This window comes from Epinephelus fuscoguttatus, linkage group LG24, assembly GCF_011397635.1.
Source record: "Epinephelus fuscoguttatus linkage group LG24, E.fuscoguttatus.final_Chr_v1".
Lineage (NCBI taxonomy): Eukaryota > Metazoa > Chordata > Actinopteri > Perciformes > Serranidae > Epinephelus > Epinephelus fuscoguttatus.
The window spans coordinates 8,741,967-8,769,227 of NC_064775.1; the positions used below are offsets into that span (position 1 = coordinate 8,741,967).

At 42.8% G+C, this 27,261-nt stretch overlaps 1 protein-coding gene across 3 annotated transcripts in view; it reads right to left on the reverse strand.

Moving 5' to 3' along the window:
• Positions 1–27,261, reverse strand: part of LOC125884655 (interleukin-1 receptor accessory protein-like 1) — a 312,218-nt gene that overhangs the window by 114,451 nt on the left and 170,506 nt on the right. For all 3 annotated transcript variants that reach the window (XM_049569686.1, XM_049569687.1, XM_049569685.1), the window contains one exon: positions 15,065–15,139. In XM_049569686.1, the coding sequence (XP_049425643.1) occupies positions 15,065–15,139 (75 nt within the window). The remainder of the gene's footprint in view (positions 1–15,064; positions 15,140–27,261) is intronic.

A 27,261-nucleotide genomic window follows, 5' to 3' on the forward strand; every position in this document is an offset into this window, starting at 1 on the left:
GGCTCTGGGTGGGCGTAACATGATGATGACAGCTGCACAGTTGAAAAGTAAACAGCCAAGATGGCAGCTGCTGAAGGACCGCGTCCATTCAGTTTAGCTTTGGAAGAAACGCTAAGCCAACTACACTTATCTTTTTCCTTGAGAGAGGAACAGAAGACTGCCCTAGAAGCCTTCGTTTCCAGGAAGGACGTTTTTGCTGTTTTGCCGACGGGATACAGCAAAAGCATAATGTATCAGTTAGCCCCACGGGTCGGCAAACAAATGGGGCTTACTGCAATGAATACGTCACCTTGTTTTTTGCTCTGATTGGCCATCATGCAATCAATTGCGTGTGGCGGCATTTGAAATGCCTCAGTTAGTGCCGCCCCATGGGTAGGAAGGGTGTATCAGTGAGGGCAGACTCAAAATCTTTCTAGATTTGAGTCTGGATTTCCAGGCTAGTTGATGACTGTTAATAAGTAGAAAACAGATAAAAGTTGCCTGTGTTTAAAAAAAAAAAAAAAGGTTTTTGAGTAATGATATCAAAACCAAAACTTGTTACAATGGCCCCCAGTCTCCCCTAATGAATCCTGTGTTTCCACTCACAGGGACAAAACGACTCAAATCCTGGAGAAATGCAGGTGGGAAAGAGCTGGTCAAGATAAAGATGGCATGTTGGTCATGTGGGCACAAAGAGTGGATAGTATCGCAGCCTCTACAGAAGCGTTCAGAGCAAGCGAGGAGAAAGAGACAGTGCGCCTGCGTTTAGTTGGACGAAAGATTAGCTGTTAACCATGAATGTCATGGTGATGTTCAGTCTGAGCTACAATTTGTCAGTGAAGCTATTTTAGGGCCGTGTCGAGAAATTTTGTCGCCGTTTTATGTCACCTGATCGGCTGCTCTAATTGGCCTTCAACGAGGTGTTTCATTTATACTTCTTGCTCATCCCCACTGCTGGCTACTTCAAGTAGGGATAGTGAGGTAATTGCTTATTGGGAGATTTTCATATAGCAGCAGCGCTAATGAGGGGAAACACTGGAATAAATTAGTAAGTTAAAAAAATGATAATGTAAATAGGTTGAAATATAAGTAAAGGCAAATTTAATTCCTGACATTGGTACAAGGATACAATAATTGCTACAACATTAATCAATGCAAAAACTGCCATTAAAATACATAAGAGGAAGCTGTGCGAGAACGACGGCTCTATCTGTTCTATTTTATTCTATTCTGGTCTGCAGAGAGGTCAGGGCCCATCTGAGCGTGTCATAATCCCTCCCACTGCGAAGGAAAAAACATTGTTTCTTTACCCAAGGTATAGAAACAAGGTGTTGCCTGACTCATAGCAGTTATGAGACAAATATCCACAACATTTCATCTGACACATTCTTATTCCCTGTAGCATGGCCGCCCACGGACCAAACAGAAGACCACAACTGTGGATACAATGGACCTACACAGAGTCGGCCAACACTGTATCTGTGCAGAGAAAGACAAATCTGACCACATCAGATTGCTTTAGCACATACAAACCCCTCGAGGTGTCGGTGTGAGGTGGTAAAAGCTGCATAAGACCTTTGTGTGTGTGAGTTTGAATGTGTGGCGAACGCTGAACATTAGCTTGTGTTTCGTTTCATTTTGCCTGCATGTGGACAAAGGCCTGTGTGTGCGCAGCAGCTGTATCATGACATCACAGATCTGTGCTTTCATATATTCTTATGTGACACTTGCCAAAGTTTGCTGCCACTGTCATCTCCCTCCCCTCCTGACCGTGATCCTGGAGCCTCTAGCTTTCTGGCGAGACATCAGAGGCTGCTCTATCTCTCTCTGTCTGTCTCAAACACACACACACACACACACACACACACACACACACACACACACATCCACAATAACACATACAATCAGAAGTTGGCCCAAAAGACCAATGTGAGACCAAAGACAGTGCAGAGGGAGCATCACCCAACCAAGGTCACGCTCCGGGCGGAGAGGAGACACTGTCATCTCTGTCCAACCTGGACGCACAGCCACATAAACGCAGCCAGAAGGAAACCAATATGGCCACCTGTTTGGCTGGAAATACAGCGAGGGCAATTAGTTCAACCAGGCAACACACATGCGCTGTCAAGGGAGCGACAGTGAGGGGAAAGTTTGCAGGGTTTGCATTTTGGCTGTGGAGCTTTGCTGTGGAACTTGGCTTTGCTGGAGAGGCTGATAAATTCTTGAAAAATAAAACCGCAAGCTGCTCTGCTTCTCTTAGCATTCTGGGTACAAAAAAAAGCTCAACAAAATCCAGCCAAAGCCATACTGAAAAAAAGGCATCAAACAACTGAAGAAATTAGAGTGGACAGATTATCTTCGAGTCACCAGAGCAAATTAACGTCCCCTCCGCCTGCTAGCAGCTGAAGTTTTTGAATAGTGGCTCACAAAAGAGCAAGGTGACACCGCTGTGCTGAGGTTAAACTGAGGGCTAATCTAATGGCTGTAAAAATCGCTGTGCTTAACTGCCACACTAAAAGGTGCGTTTAATTTTAAAGCAGGTGGCTCTCGGGTGCAAAGCTGAACGAGTTGCCGAGTGAGTGTTCCTGCTGTCGGTAATCCAAACACCGGTGTTTGAATGAAGTCAACTATCAGATGGGGTGTATAGCTGCTACAGTACAGAAGCTACATAACGGTACTGGAAGGAGCATAAGAAAACGGAGATGTGTCAGTGTGAGTGTGGAGGAGGAGGGTTTCCAATTTAAACTTCGAGCTCAGATCTGAGGTACACAGCTGCTGGTAGAGCAACAGCTGGATGGGAGCTGCACAGACTGCACTCTGCTACTACACGTGCTTTGGAAGCGCTGGAGACATGAGTCAGAGAAAGCCCAAATAAAGCAACATCCAATGAACCCCAAAATGTGTGGCTTTAAAGTTGTGCTGAAACAAACCCAAAAGCACCAGAGTAACAATCACAGAGCAAGCGCCTGAAGGGGTTGTTGTACTGAAACATAAGGTCCTGCACACACTGCTACTGCAGCTCTGACAGCCTGAATGGCCTGTTCACAGCTGTTAAATCTTAAACTGTGCTGAACTGTAAGGTATAGTGTGAACTAAAGAAGCAGGCGGAAGGTAAGAGCCACACCATGACTGCAGATGTGTCTCACCTCTAAACCAATGTAATGCTGTTGTGTATGTAAACAGTGGTGCACCCAGAAATCTTGAGGCGGCACACCAAAACAAAAAGCTATCACTGGATTTTTAGGAAGTCTATAATGCTGTTGAAGTATTCAGGCTAGTTGAAAACTATGTTATTGTGGAGAGTTTACCGAACATTTACTGGGGTCCCCTCAAACCTGGCCCTAGTATTTGTTTTTTGCGCGTTCCCGCGAAGGGCTAGGGTGTCCCAAACTTTAGGGAAGTGCTTTTCAGCCCTTAAAATCCCCACTTAATTTGGGTTAGGGTTAGGGCCATGCAATGCACACTTACGAACCCATCTCAACTGAGGGGAAGATCCAGGATGCATTGCGAAACTATCCAGCCAGGCGAGTTTTCCAGGAAGATGGCAGCCTCCAAAATCTATCTGGCGAGTGCAATTGAAACCAAGGGGTAAGGTTAAGGGAAGAGAATTGGGATTGGCCCCAAGTCTACTCAAGTTTAGGGGTGACTCATGGGTCCCAAAAGAACCCATTTTCATTCAGATATCTTAAGGTAAGAGCTCAAGGGACCCCTTTGACAATAGCCACGCCATTTGTTCCCTCGCCAGAATTTAGCCTTACTTTGGAGCGTTATTTAGCTCTCTTGCGTACAAGCTATGCCAACATGGCTGGTGCCGATTAATGCCTTGGGTTGTCTAGTTTTAGAAAATGCCATGCCTACACGCTAGCTTAAAAAAGTCAGCCTTCCACAGCCTCTTAAAGAAAGTAACATCAGCCTCTAATTTGTTGATAGGGGCTGCAGTTGTACTTGGATGGCCATGGCCTCTCTGGTTCCCCCTTTGGGGCGCCATTGTACGTAAAGGATTTCCCCCTTTAAATAATGATATAGCAACAAAGTTTAGAGGTCTAAAAAACATCAACTTTTCAACCAAGTTTATCTGATTCTATTAGATGTCTTTATTTCCTGCAAATCACCAAGAGCACGCTGGAGTCTGCTTTATCGGCTCCAACAATAACTGGGCTGCCTAGTGTCCCCAAGAATTACATTCATATTGGATGCAGGTCTTGCGCCAAAGTAACAGACCTTCTTGTGTCCTTTCCAAAAATCAAAAAGTTAGTAGATTTTTTTTAAACCATAATCACAATCTCTGCCTACCCTTCACCATACTGACTGTATATACCAATATCAAGGTTTTCTCTGGATAAAGATTTTTTTGGGAAAAAACAACAACAGAACCCACCTCCTGATAGGAGTTGGATCAACAAATCAGCTTGCTGCCACTCAAAGCTGCACAACATGTTTAGATTCAGGAGGTGTGTGCGTTTGCGACTCATCAAACCCCTGCAACCCCATAATAGCCTCCTCTTTTTGTGCATTTTCACAGAAGCATAATTCCGTTTTAAGTGAATACACAGTGCTTTCACATCCATCCTGTGGGTCAAAAGAGGCAATTTCACACTCATTTTAAAATGTAATAGCATCTACATTCACACAGGCTACGTTCAACAATTAATGTAAACACCCTTGCGCTCTCTGTCAGTAATTGCAGTGTCACTAGACATCAGCTGGCAGATTAGTGTACAGTCAAAACAGACAAAACCATTGCCTATCATTCATCAAGTTTCTGTCTTAATGAGCAACATTATCTGAGATGCACTTTGGATGTTTCATGAACAGCCTGTTCTTGTGTCCCTCCTCAAACAGCTTTATCATCTATCGATCTGTTAAAAGATAAAAGTCTGGCAGAGGTAAGAGGTAGAAGTCGTGTGACCTTCCCGAGTCCCTACAAGCAGGTGCAACGCAAGAACACTTAAACATAAAAATAGAAAACAACAAACCAGACTCTCTGTGAACACCACGCCAAAGCCAAATTTATGATTAATAGGCTCGCCTAGAGACGGGAAGTACGGCTGGCACGGACAGGAGGCAGTATATCTTAATACTCAAGTGCATTGGCCAGGACTTGATGCTTTTTTCTGCTAAGGAGAGCAAATGCCTTCAGCCATTTTTCCTTTTAGTTTGCAGAGACAGGTACAAGGCTGCAGGTGGGAGCTGCTGACAGGAAGCCGAGCGGGGAACGGTCAATGTGGGACGACAGCTTGACTTTTGAGGTCAATCATGATCCAAAATGTGAACATGATATCAGGCCCGCGGTCACGCTCTGGTAAATTTCTTCTAAGTGTTGAGTAAACTTGGCCTCCCTCGGTCCGGCAGGCCAATCGGGTCTCCTGAAGCGCTCTCGCAGACTGTACCCCTCATTACCGCACTTATGTAAAACACTAATGGGAGCATTCCTTTGCCAAGAATCCCTTCCAATCACCACCAGCAACCCCTTCCCCCCGTAATATGACAGTCACGATTTATGCCTCCTCGCTGCAGGGCATATTAACCATTTGGGACAGTGCACCGTCTTGTATCCACTTTCATCTGTAATAACTCAAGGTAAGACACCACCATATTTCATCCCCTCTGTGAATCTTAAATGATCTCGCTCACTTTTTCTCCTGTGCACTGACTCTTCGCCCCAAACTCCCCCTACCTTAATTTCTCTCTCATTCTCTTTCCTCCTCTCTCTTCATCTTTATCTCACTCCATCTTCCCCTCCCTGCAGGGCCTCGACTCATCTGGAGACTTGCCAGGAATACAGATAGGATCACTCGCAGATGTACAATAACTTGAGGGGAATAAATATGCCCTAATTGAGAGAAATGATGTAATATTGATCTTAGGGCCTCTGAACCTTTGGCATCGATGGAGTGCTCTGCCGAGCCCGTGACATTTAGAGGGATGTCTGGTGTGTATGTGAGAGTGTGAGTGTGGGTGATATTGGCGATAGGTGTTACTGAGGCCGTGCTTTGTGAGACTTTCTTTGTGAAACTAAAATGTGTCTCGTGGTTCGATGAGAGGCTCCCAGCTCAGAAGCACGAGCATACCAGGGTGCAAGCTAGAAGACATATACCGAATATAACACCGAGCTGCTGCAATGTATCAAGCAGTGCTTTGAAGATGTGTTTAATTCCGAACGTGAGTGAGAAAAATATCAGCGTGTGCTGTCTGTACCTGTGCCATAAAGGCTGGCGAGCGGTTTTAACACTCGCGTCTGATTCCAGGCTGCCTTTGGGGTTAAAGTGAAAACAAACACAAGCGGCCTCATCTACAAAACGTGACAATTGCGCATACATCCAAGCCAAGTTGAGTGGGTTTTAGCCTCAAATGTTTTGTGCTTTCATTTCAAAGTTATCTTTATTGCAGGCCTAATATTTCTAATCCTTGTCCTTAGCTACAGACATACTTGAGTGAAACCCCAGGGTGCTTTCACACCTCTCTTGCTCAAACACATACATTTAATGCGTGATGTAAAGCCTTTAAATTGCCAGTTTGAAATGCGCTTTACAAATAACCTCGCCTTGCCGAACAAAAACTTAAACAAAGGTCAAGAGTTGAGCTACAAAGTGGACGGACATCATGTGAAGACAATACCTGAAGAACAAAGAAGTCAATAAACCCTCATGTGATCATCAGGTCTTCCTGACCCTTCGACGTTTACATCCGTTCTCCAGGACTCCTGGTATTTACCGTGAACATGATGTATCACACGTGTCTACCCGTCAGTGGCATGCGGTGCTGTTATCCCACAGCAGATTGTCAGCAGGACACCCAACACGTCAATATCAATCGTTAAATATTGAAAATGGGGCCTGAATCGATGTGGCGAGATCCCAAACATTGCACCATTAGAAGATCAAATCCATACAGCCACAGGAAGAAACCTGCTCCGGGCTAATGGCATGATCAACATTCATAGATTGATAAAGTCAAGTAAAGGTTATACATTTCAAGACCATCTGTTGGAGTTTCACTGCACTGTAACAGTGGGGTGGAAGTTGACATTTTGTCTGCTGTCTAACTTCAGTTCATCATTTCTTCCTAAAGGTGCTGCAGGAGTTGTAAAAACTAAAACTTGTGGAAGGATCTGGACTCGTAGAGTGTTAATGTGAAGGTTTCAATATCAGCTGAGAGGAAATGGGAGTGTTAAAGCAACCTGACCTGCTCCAGGATGACAGTGCATTGATGTGCTAACCTCATCATTTCCAAAGGACTGCAACTTCTAATTTGATGTGGCCGCCGACTCCAAGTCAATTCAGGATAATGATGGCTTTGTGCGGAGGTATCCTGTGTTCACACTGTATCATTAAACAATGTAACTCCGTCTGATGAGTGACTGAAGACCAATTTCCAGTTTACACTGTTATTGTTCACCAACCAACAAATGAGGAAGCTCAACCTCTGAGAGCAGTGCAGATTGTCAGATTGTTATAGAGAGGCTGTGTAGAACAAAAGGATTCCCACAATGAGCCTCTGTGAGAGGACGTGATGCAGATTCTCAAACTATGTAATTAAAAGAATGTCTTTTGTATTAGTCGGTAGCTGTTTGAAATTATTATGTTGAATCTCCTACTAAGACTGAAATGACTTTAAATCATTACTAATTTATTTGTAATATTACCCCTTCTGCTCTTCTCATAATCCCAAAGTAGACTGATGATTAACTACATGGCCAGAAGTATATGGACACCACCATAAGCATTAATATGCTGCCATACATGCCCCTGCTGTTTTGGGAAGGCTTTCCACAGGACCTCATAACCTGGCTGCAGTGATTTGCTGGGCTCTACAACCGATTATGAGGTTTATTGTTAGGTGGCGACCTCTAGTGGCCTCAGTGATTATGAAGGGAGCAAAGACGGAAGACAGGCGTTGTAACATGAAGAGCAACAAACACAGGACTTTGACCCAGGAGACCACTGTTTGTATCCCGTTTGAAACCAAAAGTCAACGTTGAGTTATTCTATCTTATATATCTAAGTTCACTTACTGAACATAGGTCACATAAGTAACAAAGATACCCAAACTGTCAGGGGCGGAAATCCCGGGGGGAAGGACGGACGGACGGACGACATGACGAGTGCTGCTAAGCTAAAAGCTAATGATTAAGCTCAGAGTTTAGTGATAGAGAGGACAGGACAGAAAGAAGAGGGAGAGGACAAGAGCAGTCAGTAGCGGAGCAGCTCGTAGCTAATGGGTACCTGTCTGTAGGCTCTCCACCTGTCAGTGAGACAAACATGAAAGATGTGCAGTCTAACCGACGAGGAGCGGTCATTACGAGCGACTATTACGCACGGTTGTGAGGTGCGCATTGGCAGATCTGACAGCACACTGTTTATAAACCAGTTTACCAGTTTATTGCAGGAAATGTTTAGTTGTTAAGCCATTTCTCATAAGTACAGACATTCACTCTGCCTGTTGGAGAGATAGAGAGAAGATTAAAGCATCAAATTGCGGTAAAAGATGCTGTATAAAAGACAAGCTAAAACTTTTTTTCCTTGTCCCCCCTGGAATTACGCTCTAAAATTTTACTGTTTATTGTCCCCCCCAACTATGAAATGGGATATTCGCCCCTGCAAACCGTGAACTTTTCCTAGACCAAACCAGGTAGGTCTACTGCCTACACCTAACCACGTGCTAACAATGGGCAAGATCGCCAGAGTGTCACCGGGCGGACACATAAGCCTCGTTTCCACCAAACGCTTTCAGTATGGTACCTTTGGAAACAAAAGTACCCTTCACACATGGTACCTAGACCCTAGCGCTCAGCACTCACTGTATTTCCTCATTAGCGGTGACACAGATGGAAGTCTGCACCTCGTTTATCATCTGCAGAACAAGGCTGCACACCAAAAATTTCAGAATAAAATAAAACAGACTGCATTAAGAATCTCTCTCCACTGGATATTTAAAAATAGTGTGTTTGTGCATTTAGTCCTTCTGAGGGAAGCTCAGGGGTTTAGTGTTGCCGTAGCCGGACGCTACGTGACACTTTCTTTTATACACAGAGAAAGGATTAGAATAAATGCAGTTCACATAACCTGGCTGAAATTAATATATATAAATGCTTGAAGCTCCACTTATTATTAAAAGTGTATGTCATACAAAAAATTCGGTAATGGTCGAAGTTATCGTATGGAATATTTTAGGTGTGTTGATGGATTCACGTCGTGATCTCACGTATTGAGTAACATTCCAAGTTAACGTTCCACTTTAAAAGTTGCCGGCAGATGGCCCGGTGAATGAAGTTATTTTTTCTCAGTCTACAGCTGCTGTGAGAGGCAACAAAACATCCGAGTCTACTAATAAAACTCTCCATGGTATCAACAGTAGTTACATAAGCCACAACTCAGCCCTGAGCGGACCCTCCTCTACTGACCAATCAACGGACCGCAGCGTTCACAGCGCCACCTCTTACTACCAGACCTGTGTACGATGTACCTCAACAGAAGGGGGACCAAAAATGGTAATGGTACGTATGGTTTCATTGGCACCATCCACAACTTTTCACATTGGAAACGGAAAAAAAAGTGTACCGAACTGAACTGGACCATACCACTCGATGGAAACAGGGCTTTAGAGACAGACAACCATTCATGCTCACATTTTACAACAGCACATGAGACTTATAATGTGTGAAAAATCACGTTCCCCTGCCTCCTACTACCTACTTACCTACTGTTAAACAGTCATATATATCATTTTTGTGCTGATCTCTTGCCACTGGTTGGGGCGCTAATTTCAGAAACACTCCTGTGGATGATATTAGAGGGCAGGAACAAACGACCTATGATTGTTGAGAGTTTCAATGTCAATCAAAGCGCAGAGGCATCATTGTCGACTGTTTTTCATTCTTGGTTAACACTTCAACTAGTCATAGAGGGAAAAACGTGGCCCTGGACAGCAGCCTAAATGGAGTAGAAGGCTGTATTTTTCTTTAAATAGGGGTGTATCAATGACCTTTGACCTTTTCCTGTGTTCACAATTAGTTGCTGAGCTGCTGCCCAGCTTTGACTGAAAACAACAACCCTAAAGGGCCCCAAAAGGCATTGTGAGAAACAAAGCAAATTACTAACTGAGGCACAAGAGGACAAGAAAAACAGAACAAAGGCAGTTTTGGGGAAAGTGAATACACCATGAAAAATCAATTCAATTACTCTAACACAAAACAACTCTTGGGATGCACTGAATATTACAGACTGATGATGCATAACAGGATGACAAAACGGTGGATGACTCGTTAAAGCATTCATGTGAGATCTTAAAAGTGCATTTTGGAGGAATCTGGCAAAGAGGCTGAGACACCATCACCTTGTTTTCTCTCTGCCGCAATTTCAGAGAACTTGCTGCGGTGTCGTAATGTCAAGTGTCAGGGGATGAAGTGTGATTTCTTGAGGAAGGAGGCCGTTGAAAGGGCTTGAAGTTTTAACAGCCAATCAAGATCACAGGGGGAACTTGCTGGATATTCCCAGAATGAACATCACAAACAGACTGCAACAATGGCCGTAAATTCAATCGAACCTGAAATAAAATGTCAGGATAGGTAGGTGAGTGAGGCCGCGAGTGGCATGTCAGCCCTGCATGGAAAACTGCATTATAACAAATCAAACCTGGCAGCAGTATAAAGGCTATAGAAGCAGGTTTGTGTCTGGAGGTTGAATTCCTGGTTGGGTTGTGTTCAAGCACACAGAGGTGGCACAAACATGTTCATGCATTGAGGAAATAAATCACCCAGTTGTCAAAGTGTTTAAAAATCGTACACATTAGCACTCGACTAGAAGCAGACTTGCACCGCAGTTAGTCTGCTTGGCTTGACTGGAGACAATTATTCTACATCTGCACAAGACAGAGTGAAAGCAGTACGCATTGAACTGTCAGACTGAATTACAGAGCCAAACTGTAACTGATCTGTCCCACAGCGAAAGCAGTGGAAATGCATGCCCACAAGAGCATTTTTACAACATGTTTTAACCAAGCATTTTAAATTGAATCAATTATAAGCGAGGAGCCACATCCATTAGGAGACAAAATAAGGAGTGGGCCATGGACAGCGTGTGCTGATTAATTGGGGCCCCCCCATTTACAGATCCCTCTGTTCATCCCTTGAGTTCCATAACAAGAGCCTGAAAAGTGTCTCTCCATGTTCGCCTTTCCCCACTCCTCTCGCTTTCTCCCTCTCACCTGCCTAATTAACTGTCAGCCGAAGCCATTTATGCTTCTATATTTCATGGAAGAATGAATATTAAAATTCAGCCCAAACTGCCACAACCCCTGAAAAGGATGCGCTGCTTTCGACTGGGCTCTGTGTGGATGACAAGAGCATGCTAGCCCAACACTGAGAGGAAGTGACTGGGACTTGTACAGGCAGAGAATCAAATAGGTGTTCATATATTATGTACACAGAGGTGCTGACTCTGGGTAGAATATCAATGGGTGCAGAGGTGAAGGAGGAGCATACAAAAAAAAAAACAGTTTCTGCTAATCCTCTTCTGCTGGAAATCAACAGGAAAATCCAATCTAGGGTATAAAGGTCTAAGAGTACAAAGAAAAACTGAAAAACGCTGACGTAGAATGAAAATACAGTAAAAGGTACAGTTACGCAATCATCTAAATCAACCATAAACAAGGAAAGCAGCACATTTCTTTTCTTCGAAACATTATTGCCTCAGCTATCAGGTAATGGATTTTGAAAATCACCATCATCCACTATCAAACACTTAATCAGATGAAAAAAGCCAGGGAGGCTTTTATCCATCATCAATTTAAAGCTACGATGATTTGCGCCTATTTTCTGATTGCCACCTTTTACCTCTGCGAGCCAGTTGTGTTCATCGCCCATGACAAATTGACTTCAAAGGAAGCCTCCATCATGACCCATTTTCCCTTCCACCAACAGCTGAGCTCTCGCCCAATAAGGCACAAAGCGGGAATTTTCCCATGAGCCTCTGTGCATCAAAAGCTGGTAAGGCAAACGAAAGAGTACCGTTCTGAGGCAGCCACATGAGGCGGAATTGGAGGCAATCATTTGAAGTAGTGCCAACATCATAAATTTGAAGGTAATGCGAAGGAAGATTACGTATGGTTTCTCAGAAGTACCACTTCGATTCATTACGGACTCATTACAGCTGAACAAACACAAGCAGCATCCATGTAGCACAAGATAACCAAGATAGATGTGATCAGTGTAATTACAATGAAGAGGCCCTCCATAGGGTAGGAGGAGAAAAAGCAGCGGACATGGCTCTCACCCACTGAATTACTTTCTTCTTCATACAAAATGTGTTGAATGACTCATCCTGTTTCTCTTCTACCGAGATGAAAACTCAAGGTCCATTCACAAAAGGGCACAGTAAGAGAACAGACCTAATTGAAAAGCTTGTATGTAACACTTTGGTTACTTAAAGTCAGATCTGTGTGGATCCATAACACAAATTATAGGAAAGTATTGGATATCAATGCACGATCAATGGCATTCCAATGCAAGCAACTAGTGTCAGTGGCTTTGTATCAACTACTTGGAGTATCACATGGTAAAAGGTAATCCCATAAATCACATCATAAGAGCTGGTATTCAAATAATGTGCAAGTATCAAATAAAAGCAGCAGGTGAGGCTGTCATGAGCACATAAAAACACCAGGGGGGTGTAATAATGGCTCATAGGGTAACTTCAGCATTATCTAAATATCCACAGCAATAATTTCATTGGTTTAACGACAGAGTCGCAATAACCAATTGGCTGAGTCTCCTTTTACAACCGGATTTTCCATTGCTTTTACTCTGCTGTGCTTTCGTTCAGCTTTGGAAGCCTAACTGCATATGTGTCACCTGAAAGACCTGCTAGGGCAGAAGGAATCACTCGACTGAACCTGCTGGAAGTCTTTCATATGAAACATGAGTACAGAAAGTATTGAGTACAGCAGCTGAACAGAAGGGGTGGGTAACATATCGACATCATATTGATACTGTAGTTAGGACTGTAATGATCCTCAATACCTTGATTCACTAATAAACAATCAAATATCATTGATACAAAAGTGAAACTATTGATGCATATCGTGTTGGTGAAGATTCTCAGTCTATGTCGTAGGCAACTGGACTTCCTTGCGTTTCTTGAAGACGCTTTGCCTCTCATCCAAGAAGCTTCTCAATTCTGAAAGTGAAGAAGCTTCTTGGATGAGAGGCGAAACGTCTTCAAGAAACGCAAGCAAGTCCAGTTGCCTATGATACAGCACTAATGATTGATGTATATCGTCATTTTGTTTGCACTTAACTTTTCATTTTCAAATTCAACTATACAGTATGTAATCATATAGCAGTGAGCAAACAAACGCTGAGCTTCACATTGACCGATCTTGGTCAGATTCTGTTCACAAAGGTATCACAGACAGAGGCCCCCAAGTGCCCTCGTTCTAACTACACCAACCTGCAGTCATCCACAAGTTTAACCAGACACTTTTATGCCAGTTAAGGATTTACAGAGGGAAGAGAAAGGAGGGTCAGCGGAAATCTTATCCGAGTTATGGAGAAGTTATTTCCTTAATCTGTCCTGGCAATTGTAGTATTACCCGTGTCCACTTAATGGTAAAAACATCAGTCCTTAGTTGAAGTTTGGCTTTCAATCTATCCCTACATTTTTGGACGGTTGGTGGCTTTACATTTCTCCCTAACACTATAATCATCTTCTTTTAAATCAACAGCAACACCCCAAGCAAATGTATTGTTTTTGTGTCTATGTCGTCTGGAGTGTCTCCCAGTATGAAGACTACTGGCTCTAGAGGTGTGTTAGGTCTACCCCAATACTTTGCCTGATCTGCACCTGAATGTCTCTCCAGTATTTACCCAATTCTGGGACAATTCCACCAGTCTTCCTGCATTGTCTCCAGCATATTTTAAGATACCCCTTTATTTTGAAATTCCCATGGCATGTCTGTGTGACCATTTCTGTCCAAGCACACCTCCTTCCTAAACATTCACACAGTGCGAGCAGACTAGTGCCAGGCAAATAATGGTAAGCAGCCAAGAGAAAGACAAAGAGGATATTTAGTGATATCGTCTCATATTGACTGCAGGATTGAATTAAATCTGATCAATATTGTATCATGGCGGACTTTGTGATATCAGCAAATAGCGTACTGTTGCCCAATGAATCTTGTGATTACACCCTTAACTGTGATGGGACTAGATATAATCTTAGATTTTGGATATTGTAATATCCTAAGTGTTGTCGTTTCTTCTGTTAGGTTTAGTAGTTTGGTGGAGGTTAGAAGGAAAGGCACAGACTCTATGACCATTTGGAGGTTGGTCTGGGTGTTGACCTTCTTTTCATTCTCTCTGACCAGCCCACCAGTATTTAGTTTTAAGTTTTGTTTGAGGAATTTGGTTTGATAGTCACCCTACTATTTTCTAATGATATTAAGTGTTTGCTTTATCCTGACTCTTGTGATTATGTTAGACCTCTTTGTCTTGAGCCTTTCTTGGGGTCGAAACAGTCTTTACCTACATAGTCATGATATCTACATTACTGACGATTATTTATTAACCCTCCTACTTAAAAGTGACAGAAAAGACCTCAAAGTAAAAGCATTTTCGAATACATAGTGCTTGAAAACAGTATTTCTTTCAAAAAGAGAAACTAGAAGCAACAGAGTGGTGTTTACGCCATGACTACAGTATGCTGTTGTCTTGATAATTCTATCAGTACAACAGACCTGGAGGATATCTTGAGTTTGCATTAACAGCACAGACAACAAATTCAAATGGGAGCCGATCAGAAAACAGGGAGTCTGGGTAAAGTATGATAAAATACTGAATATCAATAAAATCAAGGGGAAAAAACAGGAATAGAGGCCTGTAAGGAAGAAGTTGACACACTGCTCAAACAAAGCCAAAGCTAAGTAGAACAGGACCTACTTTGAGGGAACTGGCTTTCATCGACTAATCTAGAAATTTGATGCCACGCCATTGTGACGAGCAGGCACGCGCCACAAGCATGACACCGCACGTTCCATCGCTGGACAGAAAATAAGCTATCAGTGTGGGGAATGAAACGTGTCTCCTTACCTATTGCCATCTCTATGATGCTCATTTGGCTCTCCGAAGGGGAAAGGATTTTTGGCGGCTTGTCTGTCAGGGGAGCTGTGAAAAGACAAACAGAGAGAAAAGGGAGAGCACATTAAATTCCACATCATTCTTCCCCATGGACAGTGGGAGTATGATTTATTCATTAAAGACCACAATAAAGGCTCCATTAAAATGGGAACAAATACATTGAAATATAATATTTAAAGAGTGGACGGAGGGAGAAAAATGGATGAATTACGATGACTCAGAATTACCCATTCAAAGCTTTAAACATCAATGCACATGCTTTCAAAGAAGCAGCTGCCTCAATACTAATGCTATTCGTTCCTGGTAAAAATGAGTGTGTAAGTGATGTTATGGCTTTGACATGGACTGCAATACAAACTGTACTGTATATACAGCAGCTGTGTAACTAGTCAACCATTTCAGAATCTACAGTATACCCTAAGGTAAAAATCCTTCACAGCTGCAGTGTGCATGGGAAGGTTAAGAGCCGCTGCAGGGAAGCAGTATTTTCAGCTGTGTACAGCTAATATGGCTGGAAAATATGAGTTTCTAGAAATGACATTAATGCGTACAGTATCTGTGGGAATGACAGGAATAATTATTAATGAGAAAATTTAAAACATAGCCTCCTGTACGAGCAATGTGGTATATACTGTCAAAATGTCAGCCATGAGCGGGTTGCTGATCTAAAAGTGTATCACAGTTACATTAGAGCAGCCTTCGTCCCAACTCCCTTCGAAAACACACCATCTCCAATTAGACAGCTGCTGAGTAACAAAAGACGTGCACTTAGAGGCTCCTCATTATAACGATTCCCTAATTGGTTCTAGTCTTCAAAGTGGCATCAGAGAGGTTTCTATCTGTGCACGCTCGGAAATACTCGGAGGGATGAGGCTTGTTTCAGTACAAATGACTTGTGGTTTGACTGGAGCAGCGATCGCTGCGCTGAACCTGGGGTTAAAAAAAAAAAAAAAAAAAAAAAACACAAGCCGAGTTTCAGGGAGAGGAGCGGCAGACTGGAGGAAGGTTTTCAAAGTTCACAGTGAACCAGTTCCTTCATACTCCAGTTCTCTGGTGATATAACTCACCACAGTGGAGAGTGTTAGCTTCTGGCTGGTTATCGGCCCAATAAGTTTTTTCCAAGTCTTCCATTTCTGTATTCTTCGTGAGCATTCAAAGCTCCCCTTGACCTCCATGATTGTGCAATACACGGCCGCTGAGAGTTTCATGACGCAACTGCAAGACCCTTGAAAATTCACTTTTCCAGCACCCAGATAGATTCTGAAGGCAAGACAAGGCCAATTAAGTAATATTAAAAAGTCGACTATTTCTTTTGAAATATTTTGACCTAAATTTGCTTCGCCTGGTAAACCTGAAGGGATACTTCAGATCTTTTGAAGTGGGGTTATATGAGGGTCTTATCCACAGTCAGTGTATTACATTCAGAAGGTGGCGGTCAGTGCGTCTCCCAGTTTGGAGAAGCAGACAGAAGTACCGACACAGGAACAGCTTGGGCCTCTATAGCTATTTTTTCCATTCAGGACAACCATACAGGGAGTGAGTTCCACAGTCTATGAGTCAGATCCACCTCTCACTCCTCCACAGCTCCAACCTCTTGTCCATATATGGGCACTTTTGGCTCCAAAAACCAAGATGGTGATGGCCGGAATGCCACACTCAAGGCTTCAAAATGGTAGTCCACAATCCAGTGGGTGACATGACATTGGCTATGTCCATTATTTAAATAGTCTATGGTAGGAATACGGAAGTTCTAGGTTTGAGAAATCGTAGCGCCAAAGGAAAGGGCTGTCTGATGGTGAGGTAAAGCAATGAAAATATTCTCAATATGGCATCCACTTGGGGGCCAATCAACAGTCAACAGTACACTGCTGAGCTTCTGTGGTAGTACTCCTGTCACTTCTCCAAACTGGGGGTGTGCTGACTGACATCTACTATAGCTAAGGCACTGACGAATGCTAAGTATCTCATACAACCCCACAAAGATCCAATCTGTCCCTTTAATGTAGGCCATATCAGGCATTTTTCAAGCCTCTATTTGACATAAAGAAGCGAAAATGACTTGATTGGCTTGATTTACTTTGAGACACTATGTAATCAGCAGAAGACGGCTAGACTTGTAGCTGTGCGGAAAAACAAACCCTTTTTAAAAGTGTCATCTTACAGAAACGTCGCAATAAATGATAGAAGTGCAGACGTGTCTGATGAGCAAATCAACTCAAAATGTCAAATGCTATTGGTGGAATCTTACAGCATGTGGATATTTTGCCTTTGGTATTCCTCTGTTGGTACCAGCCCTTGAATTTGTCTGGTTGTACTGCTTATTTTAAAGGCGTTCTATAATATTTTCAGCCAAAGATACAACTCGTGCGAATAAAAGAACCCTTCCATCCTTCTGATGTCCAATCAACTGACAGATAAAACCACAATGTGATCTTAAACAAAGGATCATGCAGTTTGTTAAGAGGAGTGGGCTCAAAGCAGGGGAAAAACATGCCTATGTGAGCTCATTAATTACAAATTAAAAAAAATAACCATGGCAAATTATGCCTTTCCCTGTGCCTGCCGTGTTTCAGTGCTGTGTAAAGAAATCTCATTACCTTAATTACCTTTTTCTTGATGAAATGTGCTTAGATTATTCTGTTTTATTATGACGTGAAAAGAAGAAAAAAAACGAGTTTTTCCACTCTGATGGTTTGTCTTACACAAGATGATGCTGAATTTGAGGAGAGAAAATGGTGCACGGGCAGGGATGTGGCTGCATGTATTTATAGTAACATGAAAAGAGAGCTCAGCTGGGGATACAAACATCAAACATAGAGCCACTGCTCGTTGCTGATACTGTTAAAGTGAGTCTGAAAGTTCTGTTTGCATTGATGATAAAACAAGAACACAGAAAATAGAATAATTATGATAATGACCCAAATACAACTAAGATCCAAAGATATGTGCATCTGCATTACTGTCTTGTTCATGTTCTTTAACTGTTGGAGATTTCATTGACCAAGTGTTATGTATTATAGTGAAGCGCTCCAAGAAAATGCCTCCAGTAGCACCTGGAGGTACGAAGGAGAGCATGATAGCGATGAAGTTATACAAACAGGAAAACGGAGAATACACAGTTTGAAAATAACCTGAAAGCTTTAATTTTGCTCCCGGCGACAATGCCAGAAGTGTAGTCATGTGCTATTGATACAACACAACTGCACACAACATACTGATAATAGAGACCATTTACTCTCTGATGCATTCTGCTATAGAAACAGAGTTCATGATACAGTATTTTCTGATACCACACCTCTACAGTATTATTAGGAGTGTTTGTGTGTCCTATCTAAAGGCTCTCCAGGCATGATAGTTATCAGGATCTCCAGTGCAGTGGTGTGGATCAGCGCAAATGGGACTTCCCATTAAGACCAGAAGGAGCACACACTACTGATGCCATTTTACCTCCTTGAAACTGAGGCCTTCCCCTCTGTCCTTTGAATGTCACAACTACCAACTCTAGAATTTCATCCCAGCAAACAGGATTAATCTATTGAATCTTACTTAAAAGGGCATGACATACTGATCACTGTGGTAACCTCACTTTGCAATTTAAACTAAAAAGATGGCTGTATTTTGATTACTTTTTTAACCATGCCTGGCAACCCACTCGCCAGAAAAAAGTTGGCATTGTAAGTTTTTGCAAACCACCTACGTTACATTTATATGTTACAACGTAGCAGATGCGTTGAAATTGAAATGTTGTTAACATGTCGTTAGGTTTAGGCACAAACATCACTTGGTTATGGTAAGGAAAAGATCATGTTTTGGCTTAAAGAGCTGCTGGAAACGCAGCGATGCCTGGATGAAATCAGCCACCTGTCATGGCACTATCCCAGCAGGAAACACAGCAATGTCTTGGTAAAAAACACAACCAATTTTGTGGCACTATCCTCGCAGGAAACTCAGCAATATCTTTGCAAAAAAACAACTGCTTTTTGGGGCATGATCAAGGTAGGAAACTCAGCAATGTCTTGGTAAAAACATCTGCTTTTCGTGGCACTATCAAGGTAGGAAACTCAGCAATGTCTCAATAAAACATCTGCTTTTCGTGGCACTATCAAGGTAGGGAACTCAGCAATGTCTCGATAAAAACATCTGCTTTTCGTGGCACTATCAAGGTAGGAAACTCAGCAATGTCTAGGTAAAAACAACTGCTTCTCGTGGCACTATCAAGGTAGGAAACTCAGCAATGTCTAGGTAAAAACAACTGCTTCTCGTGGCACTATCAAGGTAGGAAACTCAGCAATGTCTCGATAAAAACAACTGCTTTTCGTGGCACTATCAAGGTAGGAAACTCAGCAATGTCTTGGTAAAAACATCTGCTTTTTGTGGCACTATCAAGGTAGGAAACTCAGCAATGTCTCAATAAAACATCTGCTTTTCGTGGCACTATCAAGGTAGGAAACTCAGCAATGTCTCGATAAAAACATCTGCTTTTCGTGGCACTATCAAGGCAGGAAACTCAGCAATGTCTCAATAAAACATCTGCTTTTCGTGGCACTATCAAGGTAGGAAACTCAGCAATGTCTCGATAAAAACATCTGCTTTTCGTGGCACTATCAAGGTAGGGAACTCAGCAATGTCTCAATAAAACATCTGCTTTTCGTGGCACTATCAAGGTAGGAAACTCAGCAATGTCTCGATAAAAACATCTGCTTTTCGTGGCACTATCAAGGTAGGAAACTCAGCAATGTCTAGGTAAAAACAACTGCTTCTCGTGGCACTATCAAGGTAGGAAACTCAGCAATGTCTAGGTAAAAACAACTGCTTTTCGTGGCACTATCAAGGTAGTAAACTCAGCAATGTCTCGATAAAAACATCTGCTTTTCGTGGCACTATCCTGGCAGGAAACTCAGCAATGAGTCCGTAAAAAAACAACTGCTTTTCATGGCATTATCTCCAGTGGAACACAGTGACAAGTTGCGAGAAAATGCACATATTCGGTGGCTAAAAAGATGCTGGAAACCATGCTAGGTCGTGGTAAAAAACGTTGGCTTTACATGGCACTATGCCAGCAGAAAATGCAGCGATGTCTTTGTAAAACACAACTATTTTTTTGTGGCATTATCCCAGCTGAAAACACTGCGATGTCGTGGTATAAAAACCACCGCTTTGCACAGTCCCTGATGGAAATGCAGCAGTGTCTTGGTAAAAAAAAAAACCAACTGCTTTTTGTGGCACTATCTTTGGTGGAAACACAGTGAGAGGGCGCTAAAATACACCCATGTTTGTTGGTTACAAAGCAAATGTACAAATGTAATGTAGCCGTAGTTTGCAGTTACACACAATGCAATCATTTTTCTCTGGTGACTGGACTGTGCCTGGACAGGTATCAAGAATACAGTCTCCCTCTCTCTCTCATTGAAATGTGAAATTCTTGTTTTGATATGCAGGTCGCACTGAGCCAGTTGAAGGTGAAATCCCAAACCTGGAAGGTAATCAGAATTCTGGCACATTTTTTAATATGCTCATTTTAAAGCTAAAGGTAACAAAGTAGGAGAAGGCTGTTTAACTCTGGCAGAAATGCTGCCTTTCATCCAAATCAAGGGCACACCGCTGATATGCTGTTTGTCAGTGGGATCCTACCATGCTGGAAGGCACGCAAACACGCACAGACACACACAAATTTGAGATGCATTAGTGAAGCTGGCTGGTCTTCAACTACAAAACCATAATTCTGTGGTGGGTTGTTATGAGTGGTAGTGGGTTGGCTTTTCGCTGAGGGGCGAGAAACACATCCAGCGTGACCTGCTTCCCCACACACAAGCACACAGACAGAGTAAGCACATTACACACACACACGTTCCTGCACATATAAATATCGAAAAAGCCTGACGTTGGTATCAGCTGGGGAGAAAATCTTTAAAGTGTCCCTCACAGGCCCTGTGATCTGCTCTGGCTGTGATCACATGATGATGGATGGCGGGATAGAGTAATGAAATAGAAAAAAAAAGACCTTGTTCTCTCCCATTAACTCTCCCATCGCCTTCTCTTCCTCCACCCCTATCTGTCTGTCGCTCGCTGTACGTCTTTGTCACTCTGTCTGTCTGTTTGTGTCGCTCTCAGGGGTGAGAGAGAGGGGAGATGAAACAGGATGGAGAGGAGGAGGGAGAGGGTTGTGGTCCTCTGTTCACACCTCATTAAAGACCACTTCAGCACACATAGATTAAGGGGGGTAGCGTGTGTGTGTGTGTGTGTGTGCGTGTGTGTGTGTGATCTTAAGATCGTTACAGGAAAGACGCAGTGTGAGTTCTGCAGGAGAAAATGAATGAAAGCAGTTTAAGAGCAACTTGAGAGGCAAACCTTGTTAGTCATACACATGCAAAAGAAAAAATAAATTAGCTTTTTTTGGTGCTAAGCCCATTTTGCTAGTAACAAATTCAGTTTCTTCAGATCAGACATCAGATTGGACTGATGCGAAATTAAGTTGTTCTTTCGTAATTAGTGACATGAAAAGATGACAGACTAATAAAATACTGATGTGGTGAAAATATTTGAGCGTTGCATGACAACATTGTGAAATTTGCGCATAAGAAGCTGGCGAGGATTAGCACTAATTACTGCAGCACTAAACACAAAGGACAGCAGTAGTAATGCTGTTTCTAACAGGACAAAAGCTTCGTGGAGAGTATTCCAAGGCTTAAAGCTACAGACAGTAACTTTTAATTTATGTCATATTTGCTAAAACTGTCACTATATTCACAAAGTAGAACATGCGAGGTGGTTGGTTTTGTTCATGTGGGGTAAGGCCATTAGAAGCAATACGAGGAGGCAGAGCAACCTGATATTTTTCATAGATTTTAGTGGTTTTCTTGTATATGTCAGAGGCGTTCTCACGTACTGGGAATATTCTGTTTGATTTGGGTGAGGGGTGGCGTCTCGGTAGCCTGGTGACACCATCCTGATCTTGCAAGCTCATATTCGATTTCGCCCCGCAGATCAGTCTGGCCATGCAATCATTAAGGCGCATTCTGGAATCGATTAAAGCTCACCGGGCCAATCACAACCGTTTATTACTTTGGGCTGGGCACGTCACCAGCATAGGAGGGACAAGGAGCGGAGTGCACAACCAACATGGCTACTGATTTTGAAACTGCGATGGTAAATGTGTTGAACGAACTGGAATGTACATTTTCTTTAAAAGCAGAACAAAAGGCTGCACTGAAAGATTTTATTGGAAAAAGGATGTGTTTGCCGACCTTCCGACGAGGTTTGGTAAAAGTTTAATTTACCAATAGGCTCTGTTGATCGGGAAAAAGATGGGACTCAGTGAAAACCCAGTGGCTATTGTTGTTTCTCCGCTATTTGCTCTAATGGAGGAGCAGGTCAGGGAAGCGACCAAGCTGGGAATCACAATCATGCAACTGGGAGTCCACAGTGAGGAGGAAATCCGCAGCCGACATTGCCAAAAGACGGCAACACTCTTTCCCAGACGTCATCACAGCTCATCTCCGCTGCACGCTGCACTTGCTTACTTGCACTTTGAGTGACAGCCGTTGATACCGACCCTCGGGAATAGAGGAAATGTACACTCCGTGTCCAGACCTATTCCGTCCGATCCAGCTGATTTGGACATTTGCGTTCTTCAGTACAGCTCCTCTAGATAACGTATGGATAATTTCAGGTTTGCAGTGCATGTGTGAAAGGGGCGTATCGGTCTCATGTAGTATGGTGTGGATATAGAGACAAGTTTCAGTAGATATGACAACAAGTTTGTGAAGACGGAGGAAGAAAATAGGAAATCGTCAAAACTTTTATTTTGACGAAACATTTTCAATTTAAGTAAAAAAAATGCACACGCTGACGAGCTTAGATGATTTAATTACATTTGCAACTCATCGCTGTGTTTGAGAGAAGGCAACAGCTGGCCTGACTTCAAACAAAGTGGCCATTAAAGTGTCATTTTTCATAAATTACATTTTTCATTTCAGGATAAACCACCAAACCAGCCCTGCTGAGACGTGACAAATAAGAAGATGCATTATGTCATTTAATTGAATCAGAAAGACAATGTAGGGACTTTAATGTGTCGGATAAGTTGGCAAGAGTGTCTTCAAACTGGACTTCAGCCTAAGGGCGCTCCTGAGAACTGGGAAGGAGAGGAAATTTGTCAGCAGCTGTCAGGTTCTGTTAGGGTTTGGGAAAAGTAGCTGGCTTCCTTGGGGCCGAGGGGATAAATGGACCACGATTCCAGATAACCAGCAACTCAATAAGTCACTTTGTTCAATACAGTTTTATAATAAAACCATGTAAACCATCAGAGAGAGGTTAACTGACTAAGAAAACACTAGAAGGGAATAACACTTGAGTCGATTGCTAGAATTAAAGTCTAGTAGTTACTGTACATTAGTACATTCTGTACTTACAATGCTGTTTTTGGAAGTATATTGTATTTTCTAGAGGCAGCCATCAAGTACTTACAACATTTTATTGTGCACTTTGCTTTTTCATGGCTAAATATACAGGTCAATAGAGTGGAAAAATGCCATTGTAAATTCTTAATGTGACCTCAGCTGAAGGTAAAGTGCTTTCATTACCACACAACACAACCCGTGCAATTTTCCGTCGGCAAACAGATTTCATGAACAGCAGCGACTGCACAAAATGTGCCGACCAGTCAGATACACAGATCAGTCCAGTGTTCATGAAAACATTGACGCTGCCGCTGCCTGTGATGCTGCTGTGTGGGAGGTACATTTTATAGTTCTGGCAAAATAACAGTTATTTTAGCAGGAGAACTGCGCGGCTGTTGCCCTGAAACATCTGTCTGAGGCAAACGGGTGAAATGGAGCAGGGTGAGTGCAGTCCCTGACGATCTCTCTGATCAACGAAATAGCGTTTAACTACCGCAAGAGGAAAACGGTGAGCTATAAAGGACGTTCTGTATTAGACACCTGGATTTTAATGTTTTAGAGGCTCTATTATTCAGCGGACTATTGAGAAAATATTTTCCTGATTGTTTCCTCCTCCATTTGCTGATAACAGCATTGTAGGTGGGAAAACAGTCAATTGCAGCAACTCATCAGAAAGTGCATTTACTGGCTCAACATGTGAGCATTTATCCTGATTTGGCATCAATAATCCAGGGACCGTACCAGTGGCACCACCAAGGGAGAGGCCACAGCAATCACTACTCCCCCACTGGCTCACTTTTTTTTTGTTTTTTTAAGGTTTTTATATCATTCTGTAGCTTTGCAGTCATGCTCCTTACGCATAAAAATCAGAAAATTCAAATTTGGACTGGACTGTACAATGCAGGGATTTGTTGAATTCTTCCCTAGACCCCTTTTAAGGAGAGTCCCCAGAGTAACTTTTTGGTTCGGTACTTTACAGTGAACCTAACCCAACAGTAAAACATTTCATGATATTAGAAATAATTAGAAAAGAGACCTATCTGGTTGCATATTATTCACTTCTTTGAAAGCCTTTGGTCGCATCATAGCGGGAACCCACTGTGCATGGGCGATACTGATAACCAGACCTCTCTGAGATCAAACACACTTGTACAGATATGTCACTGAATGCTTTGAAACAAAAAGTTACTAGATTTGTTGCTTGTCGCCTGCCACTCCACCTCATCCTCAACCCCCCCCTCGGTTCACCTCCCGCCAAAGCTCTGTTGGCTTTTGATCTGTACACTGAGCAGGTTATTGGAGTACACTGAATCCACTGTCATGTTCCTGGAGCCATCCTGAGATGATGAGTGCTTTGTGACATGGCAGGTTATGCTGCTGGAAGTATCCACTTACTATGGCCACGAACACGGTCAGCAGCATTATGAGTCAATTGTAGCTTTCAAATATTGCTCAGCTGGCTATGAGGTGACAATTGTGCGCCCAGAAGAGTCTCTCCACACTATTACATTCCCACCATGAGGCTGTAAACAAGGCAGGATGCTGCCATGTAGTCATACCTTTTACGCCAGCCTACTATACACAGACAAAATACTTCACACAATGTTTTCAATCATGCAGTTGTGGTGACGGTGTGCCCACAGTGGCCTCATTTTCTAGTTTGCAGCTGACAGGCATGGATGTGTTCCTGTCTACCTCAGTGTTGAGGTGTTCTTCCCACTGTTGTCTGTGCTTTCATTTGCTTTCTAATATTTTCAAGTCTGTCCAACAACCTCTGACCTCGCTCTGTGATTTCACCTACAGGACTGCTGCTTCTCTACACTGCTGTGACATCTGGCACCAGCAGTCATACCATGCAGATCAAATTCTGTCTCAGCCATTCTAATATGTAGTCAAAATGTAACTGTGTGCTTTGTCGAGCTGCAGCCACTTGTTATGATGGATATTTTTAAGGTGCAAAAGATAAATCTTTTATCTGAAAGAAGATGCTGCTTGTTAAAAATGAGCTAGATGCTCTGGGAGACTCCCCGAGCTGAAATGGTGATCTTTGAAAGCTCTGGAAAAAAAAAAATACTATTGGATAGAAAATGAACCCTAAAGAAATGACGATGCAATATTCTCTGAGGGTACTCGTTGAAAAATACCAATATAGAAACCCTGAACAGAACATAATAAGGGTATATCTCCTTATTGAAAAAGGGGGTTGTTTTAGAAGATCCATCAAAACAATTGAATACGAGCAGGCTCAAAGGATGGGACAATGCATTCAGGGGAAATCACATAAATCATATAACTGCAGGCACTGGGAATAGCTGGAGCGCCTTCACTCTCCTGTGAGCGGCTTTGAAAAAGAAAGGCACTCGGCGTAATTACTCACAATGCTCATATATACGAAGATTTTGCTGTAATGAGATGCCTCTTTGAATCTGATGCATGCTTTCCCAACATTGCGCAATTGTAAACATTTGCACTGCCGGAGAAAAACCGTCCACACATGGATCATGTGTGACAAATCATGCATGGCTAAGAAAGAGTTTGCTTGTTAATTAGGGAGGCCTGTAGTCATTACTCACCTGTTTCCTCAGCGGGGGCCACCCGCCTCAGAAACGTGTTATTCACTTGACGATAAGGAGGGTGGGAGGTGGAGGGGATGGTGATATGTTTCAAGCCGTCCGGCCTAAAATATCCCCGAGGGGAGGAGTTGCGGATGAGTCAGAGAGGAAGGAGATGGTGCAAGTAAGCTCGGGGTGCTTTATGAAAAGAGTTCTGGAGCAGATCGAGTGGGAGAGTGAGCTGAGAAGAGACGGGAAGAAAAAAATGGAGATGAGGAGCTATTTGCTGCTTCTTAAACAACAGAAAACGTGTGTGTGTGTGTGTGTGTTTGGAGGCAGTTTGGGTCATTGCTTGAGTGCGAATATACTTAGTGATGAAGGTTGAAGGAGGAGAGCAGGCTGGGTTAACTTGTTGCTGATTGCCCTCATCTCGTTCCAACTAGCCTTGCATCTCAAGCAATCATTTCAATGTAGGGTGAGCTGAGATCAGATATTAAGGCTTTGTCCACATGCACATGGGTATATTTAAAAACACAGCTTTTTAGATTGAGTTTTGACCTTTTTTCCACGTGCAAACTGCACCTTAGGTTACTGAAAATTAACCTTTTGTAAAACTTTTACCAGGGTGAAGACTGAAACTCTGCACCGTTATCCTCTTTGTGAGGCGTCGCAAATGAGGCCCCATTTCGGGCAGTGGCAGAAGTAGCCAAACTAGTGCTGGCTCTAACTTTGCTGACAGGAATTTTAACATGTTGACAGTTACTTTTTCACCATAATGAGGAAACGTCAAAATGCACGGCAGAGGTCACTGCTCCAGGAAATCTTTCAGTAATAGCTTCTATCAAGGATTCGGATTGGCCAACATCTTCTTCTTTGCATAGCTCTAAAGTTAGGGTGATGGCGTTTTTTATTTTAGTACAGTGTTTGTATGGACCTAATTATTTTTGAGAACACAGTCAGTGGTTTATTTTGTTTTACAGGATCATGTTGTCTGAACAGAAATTTGCTCAGTTAAAATAGGTTGCAGATGTTTGGGGATGCTACAGGCAACAATGACTGATTAGATACGCTATGATACGGCGCGTCTGACCGGCGTTCAAGCGTCTTTTTAGACGCACGTTTTTGTAGACGCTTCTATTACAGCAGCGAAAAGTTAAAATATTTTCAACTTTTTGAGCGTCAGACGCCAGTAGCACCA